This window comes from Arachis ipaensis, chromosome B10 (assembly GCF_059453495.1).
Source record: "Arachis ipaensis isolate K30076 ecotype BB chromosome B10, ASM5945349v1, whole genome shotgun sequence".
In the NCBI taxonomy this organism is placed as follows: domain Eukaryota; kingdom Viridiplantae; phylum Streptophyta; class Magnoliopsida; order Fabales; family Fabaceae; genus Arachis; species Arachis ipaensis.
Genome location: NC_142435.1, coordinates 22888331 through 22910829, shown reverse-complemented (window position 1 = coordinate 22910829; position 22499 = coordinate 22888331). Strand labels below are relative to the sequence as shown.

Below are 22499 nucleotides of genomic sequence, written 5' to 3'. Positions count from 1 at the left end.
CAAAAGAAAACCTAAACACTCATCACTCTAGCAAATTTCATGTCCTTTCTATCTGCATCCAACGTATGAGTAATGAAAGGGGGTAGAGCAACAAATTGATGAAGACCCACCAGTAGGCTATGGGCGTGTTTAGCAAGCTCGTCTGCACTAAAATTGGCTTCTCTATGAATATGATCAATTTCAAACTCTCCTGGCTTGGTTTGAAGCTCTTTGATGGCACGGATGAGGGTCGTGCTTCCATGGAAGGAGGTTGAGCTATTCTGAATCAACCTAACTGCGCAAGTAGAGTCAGATTCTACCTTAATCTTGTTAAATCCCATATCAATTCCAATCTTAAGGCCCATATAAATTGCCCACAATTCTGCTTCTGTAATGGTAACCTTGCCAATGTTCATCATAAAACCAGCTAACACCAGACCATTGGAATCCCTGATAATTCCACTGCAAGCCCCTGAACTAGAAGCTTGGAGGACTGATCCATCAACATTAATTTTACTCCAACCATTTTCTGGAGGTTTCCACCCAACCAAAACCGACGCCGTTGTTCTCAGAGTCATTCTACTTATCTCAGTAAGTTCTAGAACTTCATCATAATTCCTAGCTACTCCTTTGATTTCGGGAATGACTTGTTGGTATGGGTTGTTATCTACTCCTTTGATTTCTCAGAGTCATTTTCTTGTTGGTTTCTCTTGGCGTATGGTGCACATGTTCGGAGTGAGAAACTGGTGATGTGGGAGGAGCTAAGTTATATTGTGGGTCAATGTCAGGTTCCATTTTTCTTCATGGGAGACTTTAATGAGATACTTCGGTTGGAAGAAAGAAAAGGCGCTGTTAGTTTACCAGCATTTACGGAGAATTTTAAGGAATGGGTGCAAGATTTACAGTTAGTAGATTTACCGCTAACTGATCAGAAATTCACATGGTTTCGAGGTGGATCTTGTAGCCGCATTGATAAGATATTGGTCAATTTGGAGTGGCTTGAGGAGTTTCCAGATACTCGCTTGAAAGGAGGATCGAGAGGCCTATCAGATCATTGCCCATTGATATTAGAAGATTTTAGAATTTGTGCGGGTCCGAGACCTTTTCGTAGTTTGGATTTCTGGTTTATACATGAAGGGTTTCTGAAGTTGGTGAAGGAAGAGTGGAGGAACTTGGGAGATGGTATGTTCACAAACAAGTTGAAGGCGTTGACAGTACCGCTGAGGAAATGGAACAAGGATAACTTTGGGGACATGGATAGCAGGATAAAGATGTTTGAGGAAGAGATTAAGAAGGTTGATGATATGGTTAGTGATGGTAGTTATGACGGAACAATGGAGGCTAGGAGGAAGGCTCTGGTGACTTGCTGTGCGAAGTGGTATGTCAGAAAAGAGATTCATTGGAAGCAGATGTCCCGATCCCAACATGCTAGAGATATGGACAAGAACACTAGGTACTTCCATAACTTAGCGTCGGCCAGAAGGAGGAACAACAAGATCGATTCTTTAGTGATTAATGGAAGGTTGGTACGGAATCAGGCCAGGATAAAGAATGTGATCTTGGGTTTTTATAAAGAACTGTATAGGCATGAGTATGCTCCTGTGATTGGAATCCGTGACGGGTTAGTTAAGCAGATTAATGACGAGGAGGCCACAATGCTAGAGGAAATGCCATCATCTGAGGAAGTACGAGAGGCAGTTTGGGATTGTGAATCCACTAAAGCACCAGGTAGCGATGGTTATAATATGAACTTTATAAAGAAATATTGGGATGAGCTTGGTCAGGAGTTTACTGCAGCTGTGTTGGGGTTTTTCCAGAATTCGAAGCTACCAACAGATGCTAACGTTACTTGGGTGGCGCTGGCTCCTAAATTTGTGCGGGCCAAGAAAATCAAAGACTTAAGACCGATTAGTATGGTTGGCTGTATTTATAAGGTGATATCCAAAGTGCTGGTAAGAAGAATGCGTTTAGTGATGCCACATCTGGTTGGGGAGACTCAGTCTGCGTTTGTAAAGGACCGCAAGATACATGATGGTGCCCTCATTGCTTGTGAGACTGTCCAATGGCTGAAGCTACGGAAGAAACAGGCAGCAATTGTTAAACTAGACTTTCAAAAGGCCTATGATAGAGTGAGATGGAGTTTTGTGGATATAGTGCTGCAGAAAATGGGTTTTGGTCTTAAATGGAGGGCTTGGGTGAGGGAATGTGTGAGTATAGCGTCTATGTCGATATTGATCAATGGGTCACCATCCAAGCCGTTCAAGATGGAGAGAGGACTTAGACAAGGAGATCCTCTCTCTCCTTTTCTGTTTGTTCTTGTTGTTGACGTTCTGCACAGGATGGTGGGAGAAGTGGTAAGGAATGGCCGAATTTCTCCACTAATGGTGGGAAGGGACAACATAGAATTGTTGCATCTTCAATTTGCGGATGATACAACCCTATTTTGTCCACAGAAAACGGAGACACTGGTGAATTATAAGAGGCTCTAGCGTTGTTTTGAGCTAATGTCTGGTCTGAGTATCAACTTTGAGAAGTCGAGCCTAATTCCAGTTAACTGTGAGAAGGAATGGGTCGGGAATATATGTGATTTGTTGGGATGTGCCGAAGCGATGTTACCTGTCAGATACTTAGGAATTTCTCTTGGCGCTAATCCTCGGTTGGTGAAGACCTGAAAACCAATCATAGATAAGGTGGAAGACAAGCTGAGCTTATGGAAAGCTAGATCTCTTAACAAAGCGGGTAAGTTGGTCCTCATAAAATCTGTTCTCAATAGCCTGCCAATTTACTACTTAAACTTGTATAAGATGCCAAAGGGGGTTGCAGAAAAGATAATTGGACTACAGAGAAGATTCTTATGGAGTAAAGAAGATGGAAAAAATGGGATACCACTGGTGAAATGGGAGGTAGTTCAAGCTCCCAAAAAACTAGGTGGCTTGGGAGTGGGAGATGTGTTAGAAATGCTTCGCTTCTATTCAAGTGGTGGTGGCGCTTCTCAAAAGAGGACTACCCGCTTTGGAAGAAGGTTGTATGCTCTTGTAATCAGTTGGACCCAACTGTAATGTTGTCAAATCAGCTCTTGCCATCAAGAGGGGGCCCGTGGAAGGATATTTGCCAGCTAAATTTTAAGGAGCACCAGGTAAGAGCCATGATGATCAGTGGGTTGTCCATGGAAGTGGGAAATGGCAGAAGCACTCGCTTTTGGGAGGATGTTTGGTTACAAGGTGGATCTTTGAAAGAATATTTTCCGAGACACTTTTTTATTTCAAATCAACAAGGATCTGTAATAGGGGACTGTGGGTTTTGGGATGGGCTAGAGTGGGTATGGAACTTCCAATGGAGGAGGGAACTCTTCCAATGGGAGATAGAGTTGCTCGATCAGCTTCGCGAACGGTTACGTGGCGTAAGATTATCAGTTGATAGAGCGGATTCCGTTGTATGGAAATTTGATAAAAAAAAAAGGTGTTTTTTTCTACTAACTCTTTTGTGCAGGTGTTGCAGAACAAGACTCTCTCAGAGGACATCACGAACTACATGTTCGCTAGTTCCATTTGGAGAGGCTTGGTTCCTCCAAGAGTTGAACTATTTGTATGTTTTGTTTTAGTAGGCAGAGTCAACACGAAGGAGAGGTTGAGTAGACTTGGCATTATTAATCATAATGACAATATATGTGTGTTGTGCAAAAAGGACATAGAATCAGTTCATCATTTATTTTTCGCATGTGAGTTTACGTGGCATATGTGGTGTGCTTGGTTGACGTGTGCTGATAGAGCAATGGCCGCTCCGGGTACAGTTAAAGAGTTCTATGGGAGTTGGACTGATGTACCAGGTGGCAAGTCTGAGCAAACGAAATGGCTGATAGAATTCTGTGCGGTTATTTGGAATATTTGGTTAGAGCGGAACAGCAGAGTTTTTCAGAGCTTAGAGACAAATGTTGAAGGAGTAAAGATTATGTCTTTCTTGAATTATAGGGAATGGTGTGGAGTTAATCCGTTTGGTTGTTGATGGCAATGTCGGAAATGACAACGGATTATACTTGGTTATTTGTGTTTATGCCTTGTTTTTTTGTACTTTCTTTTATGCTCCACTTTATTGTGTTGAGCTCCCTTTATTCAAAATAATAATAATAATAATTATTTCTGTTAAATAACTTGGTATAATTTTAAATATTTTGGTCTCATTTTTGTTGAATAATAAATCTTTTAATAACTATTCATTGGTACACTAAATACTGCTAATGTGATGAACTGAAATGATATTACACCAAAATAGTTTTATGAAAAGAAAAATAATATAGCCAATGAGTTATAGCTCAAATGGCATAGTTTCCCTATACTCAATTAAGAGATTGTGGGTTCGAGTCTCTTATTTTTAGTAAAAAAAAAAAAAAAAAAGAAAAATAATACACTATTAAATTGGTTTTTATATTTATCAAAATAAATCATTTTTTGCTATACACATATAATATTACAATTTTTTTGCAGAACTAATTTAATTATGGTTTAATTATTTTATTAATTTCTATAGTTTGATCAAAATTGTAATTAGGTCTATATTTTTTTTAATTGGGTTCCTATACTGTTTTTAATTTTATAATTAGGTCCTTATCAATATAAAAATATTAGAATTAACGAAATATTTTTTTAAAAATTGAAGATACTTACAATTAATAATCTAATTAAATCTTTGACTAATATTTTTTAAAGAAAATTTTATTAATAGTGTACCAATCAATAGTTATTAAAAGACTTATTATTTAACAAAAATGAGACCAAATTATTTAACAGAAATTGATTGTTTTATATCAAATAAATTTTATTTTACTTGAAAATTAGAATTCTTTTATAAATAACATTTAAAATTCTAAATAATTATAAGAGATAATCTTAATAACATAAATAGGAGAAATGAAATAAAAGGAGGAGGTTGTCTAGTTTAGGAAGAGGACGTCAATAGATTTTTATTTTTTGGTTAAAATAAATTTTATTTTGTTATATTTAAATGTATAAAATAAAATAAAATGTTAAAAAAAAAGAGATAACAACAAAAAAATAGAGAAAGCTAACATTTAGTTGTTTTAGACTTTAGGGTAAAATTTATGATTGGTTTAATTTTTGTTCGGCTCAGTACAAAAAGAATTAACTTTAATTATTAATTATATTTTAAACAGACAAATTATTTCATGTATTGTCAGTTATCAATCAAGGCATCATAGTTTTTAAATTTGGGCTTGATAAAATAAGCATATAAGTAACCATGCGTCACTTAAAATTAAGCCACGTCGTTTTTATAGGTATAGATATTTTTATCAATTTATACCGTAACATTTTTCCTGATATTTTTATCACAGTAAAAATTTAATTATAAAATTTTATATATTACAAAGATCTAATTAATAAAAAAAATATAAAGATTTAATTAAAAATTTAATAAAATTATAAAAATTTGTATTTAAATCTTATATAAATTCATATCAAAGACACAAATATTTTCATTTTATTTTATCTTTTTAATTAATTTAAAGGATAAAGACATAAAAATTCGAAACACCTCAAAGTATTTGTCTGATTTAATAAAAAATAACCACCACCACCATAAGAAGAGGAAGAAGTTATGTCTATTATGTTATTCAACATTTTATTTTATCAACATTATAAATTAGTATGACAATAAAAAATACTGGTCATGCCATGAGTTAGTTATTTAATTTTTTGTGTTCAAATTGACAAATATAATTTTATTATTATATAAGATATGAAATTTATTGGATATAAATTCACATCTTAATATTGAAAGAAAAAAAATTCATATGTAAATTATTGTATTTGTATGTCAATATTTTTATTTTAGATTTTAATATGGTCATCATTTTAACATTTAAATTTTTAATTTTAATTCTTAAAAACTGTATTTATTAATGACTTTAATTTAACATAAAAAATTTTGTACGATTATTTAATCAAACTCATACATTTAGATGACTAGTAGGTTTAAAAATTAGTTATTTTTACTAACAATATATCAATAGTGTACGCATAAAAATTAAATTATATTTATTAGGATCCCGCTAGGGAGACAATAAAATATCTATACAATCCATACAATGGGCTGTTTATTTGGCCCAATCTAAATTAATTATGTAATTTAACCATTAGTAACCCTCATTTTATATGGCCTTTTACCCCTAATTTTTAACTAATTCAAATTTTTTCCCTTTAACCTTTCTATCCCCGTCGTGACCCTACTCCCCTCTCCCCCCCCCCCCCAAAACCCAATTGTCATTCGGCAAGATCCCACCCACCCCAGCCGCCGCCCAGCTGTTCGCGAATCAACCTGCAGCCAACCGATCTGCTCCTGTGCGACGTGGAGCCTCCGATTCCTCCGACCGGAGCTGTAGCACCCAGCTTCGTCGCAACTACGCCCTTGCGGAAAGGAACTCCATCGCTCCTCACGCGGCTGAACATCCGTCTGCTGAGGAGTCAACATCCATCATTGCCGACTCAAGAACAGTGTTGGAGTAATAACCCATGGCAAGAGAAGCCCAAGAAAGGGCGGTTGCAAGAGACCTCATGCTCCATGGCACTTCAGTAAAGAAGAACTCCATCATCCCAGCAAGAGTGAAAAGATCAGCAGAGCCAAGAAACAAGTACTGTAACGCCACCCACAAGAACGTTATGGGAAGAGGTTCCGTTGAATCCGTTAGACCATGAATCAACGCCGTTTTCTTTCTCTTTGTTTCGACTAACGCGGCAACTGCCATGGCCACTATGGAAAGAACCAACCCTGTTCCAATTCTTTGTAAATGCGTGATTCCGGTTTTGGTTCTGGTTATTTTTCTTGCGAATGGGAGGATGGCGTAGTCGTACATGGGGGCAAGAACCATGATGAAGAGACCTGGGAATACAGGGAGAGAAGCTGGTGGGACCTTGAAGGAACCAAGATTTGTGTCCATGGTGGATGATTGTTGGATTGAGAAGGTGGAAAGTTGAGCTAGGCAACAGTTTAGCATTATGGTTGACATGAAAATTGGGAGGATTTTTTAGTATTGTGGACCCTCTTTTACCTTTCGTAATTTTGTGAATATGTTGGTCTTCATTCACTCAGGCATGACATTCTTAAAAATGCATGAAAGTGAACATCCATTTTCTCTGTGAAAGGAACCATCTATATTCTAGCTAAAATGAATATCCGTCTAATTATGTCTTTATTCAGGGATTTATCTTTAGTTTTCCAAAGTGGAACGACTTGAAATTGTTAAGCTTTGAGTTCTTGAAATTTGAACTTGAGTCGAGTTTCCATGAAGCATTCTGAACAGATGTTACAGCGAAAGTGAACATCCATTTTTTCTGTGAAAATAACCATCTAGATTCTTACTATAACGAACATCCTGTCTTTATCCAGAGATTTATGTTTACTTTTCCAAAGTCAAATGACTTGAATTTGTTAAGCATTGAGTTCTTAAATTTTGACATTAAGCCAATATTTCATGAAGCGTCCTGAATAGACGCTATAGTGACCACTGTCTGAACATCCAGTTATATGTAAAGATGAACATCCAACATTTGTGAGTAGTGATAATCGTGTAATCAATAAGTGGGATCATATAATCAGAATGAACATCCATATTATCTAATAAATTAACCATCTGGATGGATACAATAACGGTGAACATCATTAATATTTACAAACGAACATCCAAATTTTTTTTAAAATAAACCCATTCTTTCCCGACCAGATAACCGTTTTTGTCTATAGTATCTAATACATGAATTACGTACTGAAAGTCATGTCCAACAGAAACTAACTATTATCGAATGAGTTTAACAAATACATGAACCCATCAAATTGGTGGGGCTCATTGCGGCCAATATGAGCACCGACCTCTAGAGTCCAAACCTCGTAACCAAGATCCATCTCTTCACTTCCAACCTCAATAACATCTGACAGTTGCATGGCCTACAATTCCAAAAAAAAAAAATAATAAGATAAATCCTTAGTATATATCATTTGCTTGAAACCTCACTAATCAGCACAAACAATGCAACCATAAAAAAGAAATCAAGTCAATCATTCTACCAAGCACATAGACCAAAAAAGAAACTTTTTGTCCAGCATAAACAATATCACTATACATCACATACATGAACATGCAGTAGATACAACTACTAAGCACATAGTCCAGAAATCGGTTTTAGAGCCAAGGATGACTGGAGTTGTTCTTTTTATTCATTTAGTGTTTATCATGTATGATTATATGTATATTCCAAACTGAACATGCAAGAAGCATATTAAGTCGCCCATCCGTTGATAACTAACTCTTGGCTATTTAATTTTCATGATCAAATTAAATCTTAATAATGATAGTAAAATTTGCTATTTTTCATATTCAACAATCTCATATATAAAAGCATATCATGAACATAAAACCTTCATAAATTTGGTTGAATCATGAATGTTTATGATGCATTTGGGTAAGCATTAAACATAAAAATAAATACGCCACTTGCATGGAGTATGAACATCTAATTCACATGAAAATAACCATTCATTATCAATGCATTCAATGAACGTTGCTCACTATATTAGATTTTTCACCCTCGACGACATCATGATTTGTTACGTGTTCATGTGTATGTGAATTGAGGCTGGAAAGCAAAGTTATTGCAATTGTGTATTGAATTTGCAAGGGTTAATCAAAATTAGCACAAAGAAAATAATCAAGACAATAATAAATAAGCCCACTTATTCATGTCAAAGAGTATAAAATAATCACATAAACACATCCCTTTGTTCAAAAAGCAATAATTTTGATGAAACCCAATTTTAATTGCTCAAAAACTTCAAAGAACGAGTGATGATGCATGTGATCATTTATGTTCAAAACCAACATGAATAAACCATTTCATTCAAATCACTCAATAAAACATGGTATGCATTTCTTAAAAATCTACCAAACAATTGATAACATCTGAATTTTTAACCAAATTGGTGTTTTGATAAAAAAAATCACAAACAAGTGCATAACAAAATTCAAGCTCAAACATCATTAGAAATCACATAAAACTGCACAATTGTAAATTATAATGCCTTATGAGAATAGAATTTAAGTCAAATGCTGGCCATACATAAGAATTAACCATACAGATTTCATTTAGGCATTTCATCGAGCATATGGTGTGCATCATGTGTAAACAGAGCATTCAGTTCAATGGAAGCAGCAATCAACTCATAAAATTCAGCCAGCAAACATATTCAATCTAGCAACAGATATTAACTAGTCCTAAGCCTAATCTATATGCAGAAACCAGAATTAAAAGTAATGAAATAAATAAAATAGAAAGAACCGGAGACAAGGAAAGGGATGGAACCTGCGTTGATGAAGGAGAGAAAGAAGAACGGGGGCAATGATAGTGTCGCAGTGGCACAAAACTTAGCCGCTGTTGGGTTGCACCGAGGTGTTGCTCGCCGGAGCTGGCAGGCGTAAATAGGGGCGTGGGGCAGCAAACACGACAGGGAGAAATGGGGGAAAGAGGACAGAAAGAGAAGAGAGAGAGGGTGGGCGACGGTGGTTGGTTGGCTGGGGGGTGATGGTTTGGGTGATCTGGGTTGAGAAAACGAAGAAGAGAGATAAGGGTTGGTTAGAGAAGAAGCAATGGAGAGAAAGGAGGTAATGGCAGATTGAGAGAGGAGTTTGTTGTTTTGATTCTATAACTGAAGGTAGTCCTAATTTAATTCAAATTTCAAATTAGAAAAAATTCAAAATTAAATAACTACCTATAATTTAATTTTAATTACAATTAAATCCCCATTATACGCATTATACAATAAAGCTATTGTCTCCTCATACTTTCTCTATTTATTAATATGTTTAAATACTTAGATTTTCAATATACAAATATCCTATAATAATAGAAAAATTGATGCAAACCGACTCAATCCACTTAAAAAAAATTCAAAACAGTTCTCAAACAATTTAAGATTACTTTGATTAAGGAACTAACCTATTAATAACATTATATTCATATATTGTTAGGATAAAGAATTGATCATTCAATTTTTTTCATTAAAAATAAATTGCTGGTTAGTGTAACATCATTTTTTTAATCATATTTATTATTTAATAATTAATTAATTAAATTTATAATAATTTAAATTTCAACTTCATAATAAAAAGTTAAAAAATAATTTATTTAAAAAATTAATATATCAAATTTAAAATTTAAAAATATAAAACACTAATTGTACTAAATTTTTAATCACCAATAAATAAATTTTCAAGATCAATAATACTCTGTTCTCTTAAAAGAACTTATTGTTAGCTTCTTTATAACTACATTATTTTTAATCATTCTAATTTATTTGTAGAAACACAGGTCAATACATGGACGTCTTTTTTCTCGTATATTCAAACAGAGAAATGAAAAAGGTAATGGCCCATAAATATTAGATTTAATTATTCTTTTAATTTTATAATTTTATTAAATTTATAATTAAATTTGTATATATATTTTTAAATGAATGTTTGTATTCAGAGACATATGATTCTAAGTATGTAGTTGTAATCAGAGTAAATATTCTACTTTAATTTAAAAATTTTTTGAATAGTATATGATAATAATATTTATTTATTTTTATTAAATTATTAAATTTGATCTCACAATAATTTTTTACTCAATTTTCAGTATTTAACAGTCAATTTAAGAACTTTATATTAAATATTCGTCAAAATAATCAATTCTCAAATTTAAACAAAATTGATATTCTTTTTTAGAATTTGATTCGAAAAAGTATTATTTATCTTTTTTGAAATTATTTTTAGTTTTTTTATAGCAACTACATTAATTGAAAGAAGTTGCCTAATTTTGAATATTAATAAGAGTCATTTTCTAATTGTATTATTGGAAAGTGAATTTCTAAATAATTGTATAGTGATATATATAGAAAGAGAAAATTTTCGATTATACTATCAAGAAAAAGATTGCTTAATCTTTTTAAAATATAAAATTTAAAGAAATAAAATTTTTAATTATAATTATTATTTAAATTAGTACTTTAGTATTTTAATATATAACTTAGATATTTTGAATACTAATCATATTTTACAATAACAAAATATAATCATAACAACAATCATACTAAATGTACATAAAAAATAACAATTCATATAAAATATATATTAAAATATAAAATATACATTGAAAATGAGTTAAATAATACATATATTTATCATGTTATATAAACTTTTTCCCCACAGTTAAAATTTTCTAGATCTGTCACTGTATATATTACTTTTAATTTTATAATTAGATTCTTCTTAGTGTAAAAAAAATTAGAGTTAACTGAATATTTATTCACAAATTGAAAGTATTCATAATTAAAAATCTAATTAGATCTTGTAAGGTATTAGTAGCTGGCAACAGAGTAAGAATCACAGAGTAAAGGAGCCAATTAGACAAGAAGAACAGAGAGCAAGAGAGAGAAGAAGGGCACTGCATTGTGATTGCAAAACGTAATTGATATAGAGTTAGGGAGCTAATTCTTATATTAGATGGGTGAAGTGCAAAGTGTGTATAGGTGTGAAGCTGCAACTTAATTGAGAAACTAACAGCTGTAACTAACTCCAGCTAAGCTGGCATATGCAACTTCTGGAGAGTGAACAGAGAAAACTTCTAGAGAGTGACTACACTAACATGTCCCCTCAAAACAAGGGCCTATGATGATGCTGCACCGAAGACTCTGAGCAGGTTTCTGAATTTGACAAAGGTTGTAGCTGAGAGGGGTTTAGTTAGGGTTAGGGGTGGAAACAGGCCTGACCTGTCATGTAGTTGATTGGCTTGAGCCTGGTCTGCAGCCTGCTATAGGCTTTTTTCAAAGTACTAAGCCTGGCCTGTTATTCAGCCTGGCCTGGCCTGAAGCCTGTTAAAAGGCCTGCTAATTTTTTTTTTGTAAAAATAAAAATATTATTTAAAAAAATATTTTTAATAAACATATTTATATATAAAATGTCATATTTAATATTTATAAGAATTTTTAAACTTTAAGGTATTTAAAATATATAAAATTATTTATAATTAAATATAGTAAATTTAAAATATCTCATTATTTTGTTAATAATAAAAAAAATTATTTATATATATAATTATATATTAAAAGGCCCAAACAGGCCTGACAAGCCAGGCCAGGCTAATTAGTGAGCTTGGGCCTGTCCTATTAACATAATAAGGCTTTTATAACAGCCTGAGCCTATGCCTATTTTATAACAGGCCAGGCCAAACACAGGCTAGGCTGTAGACCCCTGGCAGGCCGCCTGACCTTTTTCCACCCCTAGTTAGGGTATCAACCAGTTGGTCTTTAGCTGGGATATGTTGAACAAATATTTTTTTCTGGTTACATAGTCTCGAACAAAGGACTGGTTGAGGGTAAAATGCTTAGACTTGTTGTGCAAAATTCGGTTGGCAGAGAGCAGGATTGCACTTTGATTGTCATCGTATACCACAGGTTTTGTTGAGCACAAAATTTTGATTTCACTGAGAAGGTTTTGAAGCCAGATGATTTCAGTCACTGTATCTGCAATCCCCTGAAATTCAGCTTCAATGCTGCTCTTCGACACTGCTGTTTGCTTTCTGTTGGCCCATGAGACCAAATTTGAGCCAAGTTAAATGCCATACCCATTGGTTGACTTGTGATAACTGGCCCAATTAGAATCACAAAAGCCATAGATCCTGAAGTTTGTGAATTTGCTGAACCTGAGACCATACTCTATGGTACCTGCTAAGTACTTGAGAATTCTTTTTACTGCTTTTCAGTGGGACTCAAGAGGATTGTGAAAGAACTGGACTGCTTTATTCATTGAAAAGGAGATTTCAAGCCTTGTGATTGTGATACTGCAGACCACCCACTATGGACCTGAACAGCGTGGGATTGCTAAAAGAGCCATCTCCAAAGGAAGATAGCTTTAGGGAGGAGGTCATGGGGGTAGGTACAGATTTTGCATGAGTCATTTCTGCCCTTTTCAAGAGGTCCTTAATGTACTTTGTTTGTTTGAGAGTCACTGTGTTGTCAGGGGATTTTACAACCTCAATGCCAAGGAAGTAGTTCATTTCACCCGTTCTTTCAAGGCAAAGGTACTATGAAGTTCAGTCATGAGTGTCTCAATTCAGATTCAGAGTCACCAGTTATAAAGATGTCATCTACATACACCAGGATGTATGTGGCTGAAGATGACATGAACTTTGTGAACAGGGAGACATCTGATTGGGTGCTTGTGAAGCCGAATTATTGAAGTGTAGAGCTGAGCTTTGTGAACCAGGCTCCAGGCGCTTGTTTGAGTCCATAGAAAGACCTTTGGAGCTTACAAACTTGGAGGGAGTTTGAGGCCTTGAACCCTTCTAGTTGCTGCATGTAAACAGTCTCGTGAATATCCCCATTGAGAAATGCATTGTTGAAGTCGAATTGATGAATCTTCCACCCTTTTGCAAGAGCCACATTAAGCATGACTCAAACTGTAGCAGACCGCACTAAGGACTGAAGATTTGGTCATAGTCATCCCTTTGGCGTTGGTGGAAGCCTTTGGCTACAAGTCTTGTCTTATATTTCTGGATTATGTCATCAGGATTTTTCTTTATTCTGATAACCTATCTGCATCCTATGGGTTTAGAGTGCAGAGGTGGGTCAACCAGTTGCCAAGTGCAATTCTTTATTAGTGCTGAGTATTCCTCCTCCATGGCCTTTTTCTACTGTGGAGTTGCAAGTGCCTCAGTGATTGACTTTGGTAGGGTACTGACTGAGCTTAATGCTGGATCCACTACTACAATGAGAGCTTTGGGTTTGAAAATTCCACTTTTGCTCCTAGTTTGCATGTGGTGTTTGTTTTGAGCGGTTGTTTCAACAAGACCAGGATTGTGAGGTTGAGAAGATGTGGGTTGAGGTGCAGCATTGGAAGGCTACAGATCTGGCCCGATCACCACCTGTAATGGAATGGTTTCAAAGGAATCTGTATTTTCAACATTATCAGCATTTGCTTTAACAATATTAGTGACTTCAACAGGTATAGAAGGTAAAGATAAAGACATAGTATTGATGTTTGTGGGAGGCATATTATGCATGTTTGGGTAAGGAGGATGAAAGGTGTATGTAGATGGAGGGACAGTGTTTGAGTGTTGTGTATGGTTAGGTTGGGATTGGTTGAGAAAGAGAGTTGGATAGGAAAACTCTTGCTCACAAAAATGACATTTCTGGATGTATAGACTTTACCTGAAGGAGATAGGCAGTTATAGCCTTTATGGTCAGGAGCGTAGTCTAGGAATATGCGTCTTGTTGATCTATGATCAAATTTGTGTTTGTTGTAGGGACTGAGCCAGGGATAGCACAAGCAGCCAAAGGGTTTTAACAGGGCATAGTGTGGTGTGATGTGGTGTTGAAGAGTACTTCTAGTGGGATTTAAAATTCAGTACTAGTGTGGAAAGTCTATTTATTAGGTAGGTGGAGATTAGAATTGCTTCATCCCAGAAGGAGAGAGGCAGAGAGGCTTGGGAAAAAAGAGTGAGAGCTATTTCAGTTAGGTGGCAGTGCTTGCACTTAACACACCCATTTTGTTGGTGTGTATGTGAGCAGATAAGTCTGTGATGAATTTCTTGGTTCCTAAGGTACTGTTGGAAGCTGTTGGAGAGGTATCCTCCACCATGGTCAGTTTGTAGGGCTTTGATGGTATTGCCTTTTTGTTTTTCCATCAAGGTTTTGTATTGAAGAAAGATTATGAAGGTTTGATTTTTGGTGTTTAGTAGATAGGTGCAGGTGTATCGGCTACATGCATCAATAAAGCACACATAGTATCTGAAGCCTGACCTGTTCGGTTGTGGTTAAGGGCCCCAGAGGTAAGAGAATACTAGTTCTAAGGGCTTTGTGTACTAAGTTTGAGAGGGAGAGAAGGGGAGTTGGTGAATTTTGCTGATGATGCAAGAATTGCAAGGGGAAGCGATTTTGGTGTACAAAAAGGGATTTGTTGACTGTCGAGGATGGCTCTAGTGATATTGTTAGATGGGTGACAAAGTCTTTTGTACCAGAGGTCAAATGTGGTTGAGGCTGATGGTGAAGAGTTATTGGTTTGGCTGGCTCTTTTGGGTGAATGGTTGCTTGTTTGCTTGGCATTTATGAGTGAGTTGCTACTATTATAGCTGCTGATTTGGCTGAATTTTGGGAGTGAAAGGTTGTGGAAGGAGAGATTGATGGGATAGATGAGAGTGAATTGGGTGGAATGGGAGGTGAGTAGTTGAGAGAATCATGGGAAGTGATGGGTGATGGGATGGATGAATGTGGATAGAAAAAAGGGTAAGGAGGAGGGAGAATGGATAAGTTTAAATGGTTAAAAGTAAGTGGAGGTTGGGGTTTAACCATTGGCCAAAACTCTTCTCGAAATTCAAAACTGCCCTGCTGGGCACTAAACGCCAGTTCTGGCGTGTAATGCCAGTAGGGGATCAATCTCCTCTTTTTTTGGGGGATGAGAACCCTTGGCGCTAAACGCCCTCCCTGGTGTTTAGCGCCCCAAGGGGTGCTAGAATTGTGTGAAACGCCCATGCTTGTTGCTCCTCTCCTGGCGCTAAATGCCCTCCCTGGCGTTTAGCGCCTCCAACATGTCTTCTCCAGAGTGTTCTATTTTTCTGTCTAAGTCTTCTTGTTCTTGTTCTTAGCACTGTACATGATCACAAACATTAGAAAACTTAGGAAAACTATGAAAATAAAATGATATGAAATCAAACTAAAATAAAACTGAAATGAAATTGAAATAAACTAAAGGTTACTTATGGTTGGGTTGCCTCCCAAAAAGTACTTCTTTACCGTCACTAGTTTAACGGGCAGCTCCTCTAAGGAGAAGGATCATAGGGGCTCAGATCTTCACCCCTCATTGTGAACTTCTTTCCTGTACTCTTATGAATCAGCTCAACATGCTCTAGAGACAGGATTCTGTTCACAGTATGTGGTATGATTGGGATTCTAGTGAACACTACCTTCATGCCAGGTGAGAAGTCCTCAGTAGAAATCATCTTGTTCTTCCAGCCCTTAGGTACTTTCTTTTTGGGGCCTCTTCCATCTTTGGTGGGTGGTGAATGCCCAACACTAAACTTAGGTTTGATGTCAAGGGGTACTGTATGGCTTTCCACCAAGTGGGAGGGCTTAAGCTTTGAGCTCTGTATGCAAGTACCTCCTTTATTAGAAATTGGTGGAGGTTTAAAGACTTTGAAAACCATGTAATCCTCATGTAACCTCAACACTAATTCGCCTCTTTCAACATCAATGAGGGCTCTTTCAGTGGCTAGGAATGGCCTTCCTAGGATGATGGAGTCATCTGTTTCTTCTCCCATGTCAAGTATTACAAAATCAGCAGGGAGAAAGAGCTCTCCAACCTTGACCAGTACGTTCTCCACTAGCCCATATGCTTGCTTCCTAGACTTGTTATACATCTCCAATGCTATCCTTGTAGGCTGCGCCTCTTGGATTCTCAGCTTCTTCATCACAGATAACGATATCAGATTTATGCTTAAACCAAGATCACACAGTGCATTCTCAAATGTAATAGTCCCAATGGTACAGGGGATCAGGAAGCTTTTGGGGTCTGGCATCTTCTTGGGTAGCTTCCTCTGAATCAGGACACTGCACTCCTTGGTCAAGACCACAGTTTTATCTCCCCTCAAGGCCTTCTTCTTAGAGAGTATGCTTTTCATGAAGGCCATATAGGGAGGCATCTTCTCTAACACATCAGCAAAAGAAATATTGATGTGCAACTTTTTAAAGATTTTCAAGAATTGAGTGAATTTCTCATTCTTGGTCTCTTCTTGAAGTTTCTGAAGGTGTTGTACTTCAGACTCTTGTGCCACCAATGGGCATGCAATAGTGCTTTTCCAGCTTCTTCTTGAGCCTTTCTTTCCTTCAAATTCTCAGCAGCATACACCTCCTTAGGCTCGGCCTCTTTTGCCATAATGAGAGTCTTACACTCTTCTCTTGGATTTACCTCTGTGTTACTAGGAAGAGTGTTGGGGGGCCTCTCAAGTATCCTCTTACTCAACTGACCCACTTGTACTTTCAAGTTTCGAATTGAAACTCTTGTCTCTTGCATAAAGCTGTGAATGGTCTTGGAAAGTTCAGAGACTATTGTGGCTAAGTCAGGAGTGTCTTGGCTCTAAGAGTGTTCTTGTTGCTGCTGAGAAGGCTGAAACTGTCAGGTGTTGAACCTATTCTGATTGGATCCGTCCTGGTTGTTTTTGAAGCTCTGTTGAGGCTTCTGTGACTGCTCTCTCCACCCAAAGTTAGAGTGATTCCTCCATCCCTAATTGAAAGTATTCGAATATAAATCATTGTTGGAATTTCTAGAAGAGTTGCCCATGTAATTAACTTGTTCAGTGGTGGGTTGAGCATAGTCACAAATGTCCCCTTGGTTGTAGCTTCTAGTCATGTCATAGGATGCATCTTGAGTGTTGATAGCTAAAACTTGCATCTTGGTCAAGTGTTGAGAGATCATGCTAATCTATTGGGACATGATCTTATTCTGAGCCAAGATGGCGTCCAGTGCATCCACCTCCATGATTCCTTTCTTTTGCGTAGTCCCAGTGTTCACAGGATTCCTGTCAGAAGTGTATAGATATTGGTTGTTAGCAACCATCTCAATAAGCTCATTCGCCTCTTCAGGCGTCTTCTTCATATGCAGGAAACCACCTACAGAATTATCCAGTGACATCTTGGCCATCTTAAATAGGCCATCATAAAAGATTTACAGCCTGGTCTATTCAGAAAACATGTCAGGAGGACACCTCCTGATCATCAGCTTATATCTCTCCCAGGCCTTATAGAGGGACTCTCCATCTTTCTGTTTGAAGGTCTGGAACATCCACCCTATGCTTAGTCCGTTTTTGAGGTGGAAAAAATTTGGTCAGAAACCCAGTGACCACCTTGTCTCACTTGTCCAGGCTCTCCTTGGGCTGAGAATCAAGCTACTACTTTGCTCTATCTCTCACATCAAATGGGAAGATCATGAGCTTGTAGACCTCAAGATTCACTCTATTTGGCTTCACAGTGTCACAGATCTGCAGAAAGTTAGAGATGAATAAATTTGGATCTTCATGCAAGAGTCCATGAAACTAGCAATTCTGCTGCACCAGAGTGATCAACTGCAGTTTCAGCTCAAAGTTCTTTGTACCAATAGCAGGTACAGCTATACTGCACCCATAGAAGTCAGGAGTGGGTGCAGTGTATGAGCCAAGCGTTCTCCTTTCCTGCCCATCAGCGTTCACGTTTCCACCATTAGCATTCATGGTGGGCTCTTCAGCTTCTTTCTCAAAAGTTTCCTTGAGATTTTTCCTGGATTTGTAAGCTCTAGCTTGTTGCAAGCGCCACCTCAAGGTCCTCTCAGGTTCATGATCAAACTCAAGAAGGGGTTCTTTATCCCTGTTCTTTCTCATAAACAAACAAGAGACAAAGAAAAGTGGGAGTCTTTATGTCAAAGTATAGAGAGCTCCCAGTGAGATATCCAAAAAAAATAAGAAATAAAATAAATTAAAGTAAGCAAATAAACTAAGAAATCTAAAAAAATAAGAATGAGAAAATAACTTAAAATTTTTGAAAACTAAAACAAGGAAAACCTTAAAAATTTTCAAAAATTAAAAAGAGAAAAACGCTAAAGGGACACCAAACTTAAAATAAAAAATTAAAGAAAAATAAATAAAACAAAGTTTGAAAATATGGTAAACTAAATAGAATTTAAAATAAAAAATTAAAAGAAAAAGTAAATAAACAAAACTAATAAAAATACCGAATCTAAGCAACCAGACAACTAGTAGTTGTCAATCACAAACAATCCCCAGCAACGGCGCCAAAAACTTGGTGCTTGAGATTCCCACAGCTTAACCGACAAGTACACCGGGTTATCCAAGTAATACCTCAGGTGAGTGAGGGTCGATCCCACGAGGATTGCTGGATTGAGCAACAATGGCTATCCAGTTGGACTTAGTTAGGTGAATCAGAAAGAGTTTTTAATGGTCAAAAGCGCATAAAACAATAATCAAGAGAGTAAAGGAAGCAGTAAATAGGTTTGGTGTAAAACAATGAAAGAAAACAGTTAAGGTTTCGAAGATGTTTACTTTTTCAGATTAAAAGTTCTTACCAACTATCTTAACAATGCATGATTCATTCCATGGCAAACTGTAAATGTCTAAACCCTAATCTCTTAGTGATTTAGCTTCCTCTAACCTTCATTAACCACTACTCTGGTGGTCACTTATTTCTGATTAGAGGGTTAAGTTCAAAAACTAGTTTATAGCTACAAAAATCCTAATTCCCCAAAGCTAACAGGATTATATGTCACATATCCCAATCAGTTCATGTAATTAGCAATTTATCAGACTTTCTAGTTGGTCTTGAGATTTGTACATCATAAAATCTATATAGACCATTGCTAAGTCTGCCTTGGAGCAGGAGCTTCTTGGATTCCTGGCATTTTACAGCACATAAGTAAGGCCAGAATTCAAAGAATACTCCATTATCTAGTACAAACTTAGAGACACTTACAAGGTTCTTTGAGATAGTTTGTATATGAAGCAAGTTCTGGAGTTTAAAAAACTTTTTGCACAGGGATGCATGCATAATAGACATTCCAATATTAGCAATACTCATACCTTTACCATTACCTCCAAATACTTGTCCAGGTCCTTCATATTCCGAGTTGTTGATCAGGTTCGTTTGATTGAAGGTGATATGATGCGATGCTCTTGAGTCTTGATACCACCCCTAGTCAGAGCTATTGGATGTAACCAGTGCTTGGGAGGGCCTTGACTGGTGTGACTAGAGTTTCCTAGTTGCTGTATTGGTGAATAGGCTGAGTGAAGGTGCTGATGGAAGCCAACAGTAGGTGGTGGAGGGCCACTGTTGGAGGTTTGGAACTGAGGGTTTTGGTAATTTTGGTTGAACCTGTGGAAGCATTCCCAAACTGTGTGTCCAACTCTGCCACACAATTGACACTGAGGCTGATTCCCTTGCCACCATGACCTGCCCCCTCTGAAGCTTCTTCCTCTTCCTTTTCTGCCAGATTGCCCTCTACCATAATTTCTATAGTTTTCATAGGCCTTTTCTGTTGGGTATTCATATTTGGCTTTGCTTGCCTCTTGTTCTTTGTGAGCAAGATTTACATGAATCATTGTCAGACCGGGCTTTCGAAATCTTTTATTTACTTCTTTTTGAACGAGCATTTGTGACTCAAATTCACTAATAGTCATGTGGTCTATCCTGGAGTTGACCATATTGATGAAGGCACTGAATTCTTCATCCAAACCTTATAAAGCAGCTTCAATGTGTTCTTCTCTTGATAGCGGAGTGCCGAGAGCAACCAGAGAGTTGGTTACCTTATTGATCTTGGAGATGTACTCAACTCCAGGTGCACCTTGTTTCTTGATCATCTTAAGCTGAGACTTAAGCATCCTAATCTTGAATTTGAGCCTAGCTGTGAAGTACTCATTCCAGTGCTGCCCAAATTTCATGCGCGTATTCGTATTTTACAACTTTGTTCACAAAGATTTCATTTATAGCAGAAAGCATCCAAGCTACCAGGCATTCATCATGCGGTTCCCACTCTTCGAATTCTTGCGATACTTTTCCTTCAATTCTGTCTTGATCAGAGTTGAATCTTCTTGGAATCGATAGAGAAGTGACATGGCTTTGGAGTCTGTTGGCTTTGACGCATGTTAATGCTTGACGCTTCCAAGCTTTGAAGTTATCTTCATCCAGCTTGATTGTTGCTAGAAAGTTTGTTATGGATGCTATTGTTATTGATTGCAGTTGGGAGCTCAATTTTCTTGGTTTCGTTAGGCGGAAGACATCGAGTGTTTCGTGGATCTTGAACCAAAGCTCTGATACCATGTAAGGTATCAGCAGCTGGCAACAGAGTAAGAATCACAGAGTAAATGAGCCAATTAGACAAGAAAAACAGAGAGCAAGAGAAAAGAAAGGCACTGCATTGTGATTGCAAAACGTAATTGATACAGAGTTAGTGAGCTAATTCTTATATCAGTTGGGTGAAATTCAAAGTGTGTGTAGGTATGAAGCTACAAGTTAGTTGAGAAACTAACAGCTATAACTAACTCCAGCTGAGCTGGCACATGTAGCTTCCAGAGAGTAAGCAGAGAGAACTTCTAGAGAGTGACTATGCTAACAGATCTTTGACCGCATGTATTTTAAAAAAATATTCTGTTAATTTTACTGTTTTTAACATAAAAATAACTTAATTATAAAATTAAAAATAATACAAAGATCTAATTAAAAAAAGTATAGGGTTCTAATTAAAAAATTTATAAAACAATAAGAACTAGTAGAATAATTAATCCTAAATATTATTTAACCTTTTGAACACTTTTAATTTGCAAATTTGGAATAAAAATGGTAAAAGTTTGTTGGATTTGGGAAAATATTCACGCTTCATTTAAAAAAAATTAATTTCAACAATACTATATTGTTTGTGTGATATTTTTATTTTATATAACCACTGAAAATGAGTTTATTATCGATTAAATATCAAAAGAAATCTAATAAAATAAAAATAGATCGTGATACTGATACATATATCTTTTATGGTGGTTTCGGATACATATTATAATAGATTAATAACAAAATATTTTTTCTTATTCTAATCTATAGTTGTTTTTACATTAAGTTAATAAGTTAAAATTTATTAAATAATAATTTTATTTTATTTAATAAATTTTAACTATCAATTTTACATAATACTTGCATGTGAACTTTTATTATTTTAATTATGTATTTTTTTATTATTTGATAACGTTATTTACAAAAAAGAAAAAAAAAAAAAGACATGACAGCTAAGAAAAACTCTGCGATTAAGACTTCAGTTAAGAATTGAAGCTGAAGGGCAACGATTAATTAAGGAATGTGAAAGCACCAGCCTACTCTATAAAGCAGAATAATGTAAGATCTAGAAGGAGTTTACAATATATGAGGATCATTGAAGTTTGAAACATCATGCTTAATATTACAATAGGGAACGATTCTGACGTAAGATCTATAAGGAGTTGATAATTTGTAATAGATAGAGATATATAGTTTTTTTTTTGACAGAAGATAGAGATATATAGTTGCATTACAGGAAGTTAAATTTTATAGTTGTTACTGGGGGTTATAAAACTCTTTTTTTTGTAGTATGGAACGGGGTCTAAAGTCCAAGAAGACAACCCTCTCTCCGTGTAAAAAGCTTCATATGCTGACTTGATAGTAAATAAACCACTAGGTCACTAACCAAGTTGGGTTGGTCTAGTGGTTAGCTCACTAGTCCGCTTAAGCAAGTGTCGGGGGTTCGAATCCCGCCTTGTGCATGCAGCAACCCATTGGCCAGCGGCAAACCCTTAAATGGAGCTCATTACCGCGACGGATTAGTCCTTAACCTGCCGGGTTGGGGGATACCGTGGGAAACCAAAAAAAAAAAAAAAAAAAAAACCACTAGGTCACTAGGACACACTAGCTAGCTGATATAG

The 22499-nt window shown here is 36.2% G+C and overlaps 1 protein-coding gene and 1 pseudogene across 1 annotated transcript; both read right to left on the bottom strand.

The window, feature by feature from the left end:
* Window positions 1-6424: 6424 nt before the first annotated feature.
* On the bottom strand, window positions 6425-6928 carry LOC107627799 (protein NRT1/ PTR FAMILY 4.6 pseudogene; annotated as a pseudogene).
* An 8730-nt stretch (window positions 6929-15658) lies between these two features.
* Window positions 15659-16948, bottom strand: LOC110268377 (uncharacterized). The gene is made up of 3 exons (XM_021114494.1): window positions 16837-16948; window positions 16377-16720; window positions 15659-15664 (listed from the first exon to the last, which is right to left on the bottom strand). The coding sequence occupies exons 1-3, from the start codon at window positions 16946-16948 to the stop codon at window positions 15659-15661; spliced, it is 462 nt and encodes a 153-aa protein (XP_020970153.1).
* Window positions 16949-22499: the final 5551 nt, after the last annotated feature.

What these genes read in the sequence shown, in the direction of transcription:
- LOC110268377 (XM_021114494.1), bottom strand. Translation starts at nt 16,948, where the DNA reads ATGGCAAAAGAGGCCGAGCCTAAGGAGGTGTATGCTGCTGAGAATTTG. An exon ending in TGCCCATTGGTGGCACAAGA is followed by an intron (nt 16,721 to 16,836) that starts GTCTGAAGTACA and finishes CTGATGTGTTAG; the next exon opens with AGAAGATGCCTCCCTATATG.